Source organism: Teleopsis dalmanni, chromosome 2 (genome assembly GCF_002237135.1).
Source record: "Teleopsis dalmanni isolate 2A chromosome 2, ASM223713v2, whole genome shotgun sequence".
Lineage (NCBI taxonomy): Eukaryota > Metazoa > Arthropoda > Insecta > Diptera > Diopsidae > Teleopsis > Teleopsis dalmanni.
The window spans coordinates 240,355,976-240,365,463 of NC_051847.1; the positions used below are offsets into that span (position 1 = coordinate 240,355,976).

The window sequence follows — 9,488 nt, forward strand, 5'->3', positions numbered from 1 at the left end:
AAGGGGAAATTGGTCATACATGGAGAATAAAATTCAAACCTAAAGCCATCAGGTACAGATATATCCAGAAGAATGCACAGTTTGTTGCGGTTTGAAGTAGTAGTATACCATATGTTGTATGGATAGAAAAATGCACTCGTTATTGAAGCAAGTGTACAATGAATCCTATATCCCAGATTTCCCTTCTTAAACATGTAAATTAACACCAGTAGAATATTTTTAGAGAAATTAGAAGTCCTTGGTGTTTGTAAAGAAGTTAATAAAGATTTTAGTCGTGGAAGATAAAACTGATTGTGAAAATTTTAAGTTGTTTTGTTGAATTTTAGAAAAGGTTGCATAAAATTTGAGTTACAGGATGTTTACAGGTTACTTAGATGATTGTGTGAGAGCCAACTAGGAGAAAATGTTCTAATTAAAAATGGTGTAGAATTACCTATCCAAAAAAATGGTCGCTTTATCCTTTTCAAATGGTTCTATGTTTTTTCAATTTAAAATCTTATCCTTTTTTAATAAACACCACACATATCATATTCTCGAAGCCGAAGTAGATAGAGCGCTCGTTAAGTAGCTTATCTTAACAAAATTCTAATAATCAACATTTTTCAAATCAAACAAATAGTTAAATAAATTAATTAACTAATTTTCTTCACATTATCTTATCAGTATATAAAATATTTTATCATATCCTATTCATTTGGTCTCTATTTCAACTCGCAGTAGCTTTAATTTTTACAAGGATATAAATCATTCAAAACTTACAAAATAATCAAAGGATTTAAGCAACAGATTTTTGTGATTAGAAGGAACAAAACCCTAAACACAATCCAGAACCTTTCACATCACCAACGAGAGTGGATTAAAAGGTACTTGAAAGGCGGTTGTACATAGAACACAACTACAACGGCCGGAAAAGATAAAAATCTGAGGTGCATAAATAACATTTTCGTTCTTTTTTTTTTGTTTTTTAATGAAAATGTTCGACGTGTTCACTTGTTCCTAAACACCTGAGTTTATTGTATAGGCACGCATATAAATAAAGTTTTTTGAAGTACCTGGCCTGCATGCAGCAACACAGGGCACAAGTCCTTTCTAAAGGAGGCAAGAACGTATTCATCAATTCATTAATTTTATCTTTAGCTTTTTTGAAGTTAAGTAAAAGCTTGCACAAGAGATACGTCAACGCGTTAAGGATTTTTCTTTATAGCCAACTTTATTCCTTTTTTGTTTATTTTTTTTTTTGTTGTATATATTATTTTACATTTTTGTAGTAGAAAAAATTTAATAATACTAAAAGGAAGTATTTTCCTTTTACTTTTTCTTGAAGAAGGAAAGTTATTACTGTCAAGCAGGAGGTTGGGAAGTAACCAGCATAAAATACAACAAAACAATCAAAGAAATTTGAAGTTAACATGTAGGTTAAACGTGGGTTGTGCTCTGTAGCTTTATAATGAGGATATCCGAGGTTGCCACGCCTACTTTTGTCAATTCAAATAGTCCAAATAATAAGATGAAGACTGCACGTGTTTATGCGGTTGTGTGAATGCGTGCCTTGGTTGTTTACAATTTACGTTTATCAAATTTTAATGGCACATTAACAAAATTAAAAACATCTTATTAAATAATTTTTCCTTTCTCTTTTTTTGTGTCATGAGGGGGGAAAAGATTTTTAAATATTTTTCATACAATGTGCCCGGATGAAGATTAGAGGTTGCGTGTACTTATTATGAATTTGTATGCAATTCAACAAATTAGATTTTGTCACATAAAAATTAATTTAATAATTTGACTAATATATTTAAATTTTTTTTTATTTATAATTAATAATTATAAAATTGCTTGTATAATTATTTTTATAACTTTCATAATTTAAAAAATATAGACTTAATTATTACCTGAAAAATAATAGTTAGTAGGTCGATTATTCTTAGAATTTTGAAGTCATCATAATCTGTAATAGTTGTCTCGGAGTAAAAGTGTGAATATTTGAAACAACAGGCACATTTTTAACCTAAGCTTATTTGTCTTAATCTCTTAAGGACAAATCTCTAAAATTAAATCTTTCAAATAATCAACTTAATTAGAAAAAAAAATTCTTTAACCTGTTAACATTCCAAACAACTTTAAGTTAATCGTTGCATAGTCTGTCAGAAGAGATAGTTAACTATCACTACCTATTTATAGCATAGCATTTTAAGCTATTCCCTTGCTTTAAATCTACTTTGTGCGGATCACAATGCTATTTATAAGTATTACGATTTTTCTTTGATTCCATATATACCACGACAAGAAATTGCTTCCAGGTAAGTGTATTGGTTTATACACTTCATGTTTTTTAAAAAATGTTTAGGAACTAATATTCCTCATTTCTGTCATTATTATGTAGTGTCATATCGTATCAACATTAACAATGGATTAAAAGGCGCCCGAATCTGTATTTATTCAGATAGTCAAGCAGCAATCAAATCATTATGCTCCTGGAAGTTTTTCTCAAAGCTTCTTGTATACTGCTATGACACGCTGCAGCAGCTGGCAAGCAATAATAAAGTGATGCTTTGATAGGTGCCTGGTCACACAGGAATCAATGGTAATGAGTCTGCCGACAGTCTTGCACGGGCAGAATCTGCCACTCAAATCTCAATAATTGGATTTCAACCGAGAGAAATCGTTACTGGCGCTTAAGTCGAGGTAACCGTCAGGCTAAAGATCTGGTTCATCTCTATAGTTATAATAAGATATCCTTCTTCAGCAGAACAAAGTTGAGAGTGCTGGTGGAATATCTAACGGTAGAGCTAGTACCCGGTTCATTCTTATCTTCTTATCTTATATAGTGTCATATTATATGAACTTGAAGAACATAAAGCACGAAAACTGCTAAGATCTATTGTACTGTTCTTTACTAGTAGTGAATATTGATAGGAGTTTTTAGAAGTTTGCTTGTAGGGCTGCAATTTTTTTGTAGTTTAGGAAAGTGAAACTTTTTCTCGTTCATTTAAAAAGAAAAAGATAAGCCGATATGATTATACTAAGAAAATAAACGTGAAACTTTTTCGAGTTTATTTAGAAAGAAGAACACAACTCAAATGTGAGAGTGAGACTTTTTCTAATTTGTTTAAGAAGAAGGTTAGCAAAATAGATGATACTGAGATAATTACAACATAAACTATTCACGAAGCTTGCACTGATCTTTCGTTCTTCCAAATCATTGGCCAACAGTTTATATGTTGTCCTCTTCGGTACGCCAGTTTACTCTTTGAAGAGTTTCGCAGATACACAACTTTAGCTTCGAAGTGTTTTGTTGACTTTCTCAATATTTTCTTTATTAAGCTGTGTTCGTTTATCACTCTAACGACCGTCACAGCATTAACTTAATCGAAGAAGATACTTAAGCTGGACTAACTTTCGTTCCCCCACATATTCTTTAGCTTTGTTTACATTTCTCCGTATTTTTTACTTAATTTAAAACAGAATTTAATATTTGTTCTTTGTTCAATGAAGTTTTTTCAAAGTGCAAAGTAGTTTCATTCTAATTTTGACTGTGAGAGAATAATCTATCATAATTCACTCATAGATGTCGTTTGGCTATGAACTTTGTGGCGTTCACTTTGCCATCTACCGGCAAAGGGAAACCAAAAATGACATTTTTGGGTTTAGGTTAAGCAGCCAACTTCAAGTTGACGCTAGTGAGAAATAAAATAGTGAATGAACAATCTAAAACGTGTTTTTTATTTGTTTAATAAACTTATGGTATAAGGCCATAAATTGGTGACCCCGTCAAAAAAAACTTCAAGGAAAACGCAAAATGCAAGAAACTGAACATGCAGAGACTCCAACAGAGGCAAATAAATTCCGGCCTATGGAAGCGGAAGCGTCGGCAGTGCAAGCGATTGGGCAAATGAAGTTGCCAAACTTTTTGACCAAGGACCCAACGTTATGGTTTGCGCAAATTGAGGGCCTACTACATATGAGCCGAGTTACAGCAGATTTATCGAAGTTCTATACAGTAATTACTGCGCTGGATGCAGAAACGCTGCAACAAGTTGCGGATATTGCAAAAAATCCTCCTGAAACAGGCAAATACGACAAATTAAAGAAAGAACTAATTTCTCGTTTTTCAGAATCGTCAGAAAAGCAGCTCATAAAGCTACTCACCGGTCTGGAACTTTCGAACAAAAAACCAAGCCAACTGGTACGTGAAATGCGCACATTAGCAGGCGCAAATGTCTCAGAGGAGGCATTAACAACACTGTGGCTGCAACGTATGCCAAACAGTGTAAGATGCATTCTATCAGCATGCAAAACCACAAGTATTGATGAGCTAGCAGAAATTGCTGATAGAATATTAGACAACAGTCCAGTACCATCTTACGTAATGACCACAAACGCCAACAAATCAAATGACAAGTTGGAAGCCCGCGTAACAACATTAGAAAGTTCGGTCCAACAAATAAATCAGCAGCTTATCAACATAGCAGCAACTTTAGACAGATTGGAGAAACGAGACAATCGTGGTAGAGACAACAGCCGCAGCCGCAGCAGTTCTTGCAGACGTGAGAAAGTCTGTTACTACCACATAAAATTTGGTGCAGCAGCGACTAAATGTAGCCAACCGTGCGAGTTTGGCAAACGTAAAAGCGAGAATCGACAGGGAAACTAGCGAGGCTGTCGTCATCAAACACGGTTGGCGACAGCATAAAAAACCAAGAGCTACGTTTACATGTGTATGACAGAAAAAACAACATTAATTTTCTAATTGATTCTGGGTCAGCTATATCACTACTTCCACTACCAGGCATCAATCCAAAAAGTAAAATGCAACCAGACGATTTAGTTCTTTATGCAGCGAACAACACTGCAATCAAAACTTTTGGCAACAAGCAACTAGCAATAGATTTAAACCTTAGAAAAGACTTCAACTGGTATTTCATCATCGCTGATGTTAAAACAGCCATAATTGGGGCAGACTTTCTCACGCACTACGGCTTACAAATCGATTTGAGGGCAAAATCGCTCATTGATACGCAAACCACGTTACAGTCAAAGGGTCTACTGAAAGAAGTAGCCCACGAAAATGTTTCGACAATAAATTCATCCATCAAATTCTATGACGTCGTCGCAAAATATGTTGACGTAACAAATTTGAACAGGTACCAACTACCAACAACAAACAGCGTTCAACATAGAATAATAACAAATTGCCAGCCAATATCAGAACGCCCACGGCGTTTTTCAGGTGAAAAATTAAGAGCAATCAAAGATGAGTTCCGTGTATTACTACATCAAGGTATAGTGAGGCCATCCAGCAGCCCCTGGGCAAGTCCTATACATTTAGTAAAGAAAAAAACGGGTGGATGGAGAGCGTGCGGTGACTACCGAAAATTAAACGCCCACACCCAACCTGATAGCTACCCAATTGCGCACATTGATGACATAGCCGAAAGACTACACAGCAGTAATATTTTCTCTAAGATCGATATCACGAAAGCATATTATAACATACCAATGAATCCAGATGATATTGTTAAAACAGCGGTAAGCACACCAATAGGTCTGTTTGAATTTGTCGTGATGCCATTTGGTCTAAAAAATGCCACACAGACTTTTCAGCGATACATGGATTCAATATTTCGTGAATTAGATTTCGTGTTCTGTTACTTAGATGACATTCTAATATTTTCGGAAAATGACACTAAACATAGAGAACATATTGAATGTGTCCTACAAAAACTAAAAGCTGCTCGATTGGTAATCAATAGTTCGAAATGCGAATTTGGTGTAGAAAAACTCACATTTCTTGGATGCGAAATATCAGCGACAGGATTAAATCCCCCACAAGAACGAGTTGAAGTGATTAAAAATTTTACAATGCCAAGTAACATAATGGAACTTCGACGTTTCCTGGGCATTATCAATTTCTACAGAAAGTGTATTCCTAAGGCAGCACAAATGCAAGCGCCACTAAATAGTCTCTTCAAAAATTCAATAAAGAATGATAAACGAAAAATTGTTTGGACCGATCAACTTAAACAAGCTTTCCAACAATGCAAAGATGGTATAATCAACGCGACTAAGCTCACATTTTTAGCACCTGACGCACCCATGTGTGTAACCACAGATGCATCAGACGTAGCAGTGGGTGCTCACCTACAACAACTGAACGGCGAGACATGGCTCCCGATAGCATACTTCTCATGCAAACTGAAACCATCACAAGTCAAATATAGCACGTATGATAGAGAGCTACTAGCTGTATATCTAGCAATAAAACACTTCAGGCATTTACTGGAAGGTCGAACCACCATAGTAAAAACGGATCATAAACCACTAATTTATGCTTTTCAACAAAAAATGGAGAAGGCATCCCCTCGGCAACTGCGTCATCTAAATTACATCGCGGAATTTACGACGGACATTATTTTTGTAGCCGGAAGCGACAATATAATAGCAGATACATTGTCCAGAATAAGCCAGATAAACATGCCGTTAACAATTACCACGGAAGAGATAGCAGAAGAACAGAGCACTGACACAGAACTAAAGCAAATTCTAAACGGCCTGTCGTCACTAAAATTGCAAGAGCTAGTGTATCCGAATGGCGTTAAAATTTTTTGCGACACTTCTACTTTTACAGTTCGTCCTTTCATTCCTCAAACCTTAAGACGAAGAATATTCGACACAGTTCACAACTTATCCCATTCCGGAAACAGAGCAACAAAAAAACAAATAAGTCAGAAATATGTTTGGCCGTCGTTAAAAAAAGACATCACGCAGTGGACTCGAACCTGCATTGCATGTCAAAAATCAAAAATTAGTCGGCATAATCAATTTCCTCCGAAAGAATTTCAACACACAAGTCAACGATTTGACCACGTACATATAGACATTATCATAGTGCCTGAACATAAAGGGTATAGGTATTGCCTCACGATGATCGACAGGTTCACTCGGTGGCCAGAAATCGTGCCCTTAAAGGACATGTCTGCAGAAACTGTAGCAACGCAATTTTATTCAACATGGATTACGAGATTTGGTTCTCCTAAAACTATAACGACCGACCAAGGCACGCAATTTGAATCAGCACTTTTTGAGTCCCTTGGCAAACTGATAGGTGCAAAACGCATCCGAACGACACCGTATCACCCAGCATCAAACGGGATGATAGAGAGATGGCACAGATCATTAAAAGCCGCGTTAATGTGCAACAACAAGTTCAACTGGTTTGATATTTTACCTACGGTTCTCCTGGGCTTAAGAACAGCCTGGAAAGAAGACATAAATGCCTCTGCAGCTGAAATGTTGTATGGAACGACATTGAGATTGCCGGGTGAATTTTTCAAAGATGAATCTGACACAGATGATCATCAGTCATTTTTATGCAAGTTTAAAGAGTTTATTCAAAACGTTAAATCAACTTCAGCAGCGCATCACATCAAGAGAAACATATTTGTTCACAAGGATCTTTACACATGCACGCATGTATTTTTACGCATTGACCACAACAAAAAACCACTCGAACCTCCATACTCAGGTCCCTTCAAAGTCATCAAACGCATTAACGACCGTCTTTTTACAATCGAAATAAATGGAACAAACAGTAATGTCGCGGCAGAGCGATTAAAACCTGCATTCACGGTTGAAGATCCACAGCAAACGAAGCCTCCACTGAAAACATATAGCAATCCAGCTAAAAGGCTAGGCACCAAAAAGCAAGTGACGTTTGCAGATACAGCACCAACATTTCCACCGTGACTAGCGCACTGAGGAGGGAGTAGCTGTGGCGTTCACTTTGCCATCTACCGGCAAAGGGAAACCAAAAATGACATTTTTGGGTTTAGGTTAAGCAGCCAACTTCAAGTTGACGCTAGTGAGAAATAAAATAGTGAATGAACAATCTAAACGTGTTTTTTATTTGTTTAATAAACTTATGGTATAAGGCCATAACTTTTATCGAACCAATCTTATCGGATCGATGTATATAGTATAAGTAGTCAGTATTATAATAATATGTTAATAGTTTATTAGTGTTATTTTTTAAAAAAGAAAATGTTTTTATATTTTTGATTGTTTCCAAATATAAAAATGTTTATTAATTATTTTTGTTTTATATTTTGCTCTACTTAAAGTAACTTTATATACTATTCATTTAATGTTTCTGTCTTTTAAAATTTTAAACAAACAAAAAATAGAATTCATTTTAATTATTAAACTATTTATTTATTTTTAAAATATGCTTAAAAATAAGAATTTATCTCATACATAACAAGTAGATCTTTTATTGTACATAAATAAATTTTTTTTTATAACGATATTCTTTTTTTTATTTTCAGCAAAAATATTATTTAATGTTAAAGTTACGGTAAGATATCATATACTTTGTAGTTTACTTAACTTATATATTCAAATATCTGAAAATAAAATCAATGATATCATTCACTTATTACAACAATACCACGATGTATATTCTGTTCTACTATATTCTATCCATATTCCTTAACTACTGATTATTCAACATTTTACTAAGAATATGAGTGAAATTTTTCGATGTCAGTCTTTAATAATACAGATACTTTTAGAATAGTGCTGCCTCTATTATGCTCATACGCAAATTGATGAAAACCTTTCGAACACGGCTAAATCGATCCGCCTTCCTACAGTGAGATCAATCTATATATATTAATTCTACAGCATTATAAATGTCAACCTTTATTTGTGACCATAAGCTGTTGTTAAATAACAATTGATTATGGTACTTATACCGGAAGTCCGGAAAAAATGATTTTTGTTTTCTTTTTGTGGTGTAGAGGTGGATTGCTTTATGTACCATCAACCCGTCCGTCGTCATAATAGCGTGCCCGAGTCCCTAACATATTAATATACGGTATACGATCTAAAACACCTCCTTTTTCGACAGACTTATTCCCCCGGGAACAGTATTACTTCAGGGAGGATCTCTTCTATATTGGTGTTAAAAGCCATGATCTTTTGGTTTTTTGATCTGCCTGCAGACCTCTACTTATCACCGCATTTGTTGCTCCCTGCTCTTGATTATTTGTGGACGAGTATACAGAAGAAAAAACACCTTTTAACACTAACATCCATCAAAAAAGTATTTCCGTTTTTAAAACTATATTGAATATTAGAACCAACATCTATTGACTTGACACGTTAAGGATAAAGTTATTTTAAAACATTGAAGTGTTGGTCTTTTGAATGTTAAATAATTCAATTGCTTTTCGTGCAATAATCTTTTTATAAAGTTTTATAAACCTCATCTATACTATGATTTCTTGAGATATAATTACTTTATACTTATACTTTATTTAAAGCATATACAATTACTTATAGTATATAACATGCGCATTAAGTATCACATGACTTGGCAATTGAATTTTCAATATATAATAGATATAGGAAGATCTTGGATAAGATTATTAATTTGGTGATACATTATTTCAAAAATTCCAGCATTATTTGTTTGAAATATCTACAAA

At 34.5% G+C, this 9,488-nt stretch overlaps 1 protein-coding gene across 1 annotated transcript; it reads left to right on the forward strand.

Moving 5' to 3' along the window:
- Positions 1–3,717: 3,717 nt before the first annotated feature.
- Positions 3,718–4,678, forward strand: LOC119673857. Its single transcript, XM_038084934.1, has one exon. The coding sequence runs from the start codon at positions 3,800–3,802 to the stop codon at positions 4,652–4,654; it is 855 nt and encodes a 284-aa protein (XP_037940862.1). The 5' UTR covers positions 3,718–3,799; the 3' UTR covers positions 4,655–4,678.
- Positions 4,679–9,488: the final 4,810 nt, after the last annotated feature.

Excerpts from the sequence above, each read along its gene's own strand:
- LOC119673857 (XM_038084934.1), top strand. The coding sequence starts at position 3,800 with ATGCAAGAAACTGAACATGCAGAGACTCCAACAGAGGCAAATAAATTC.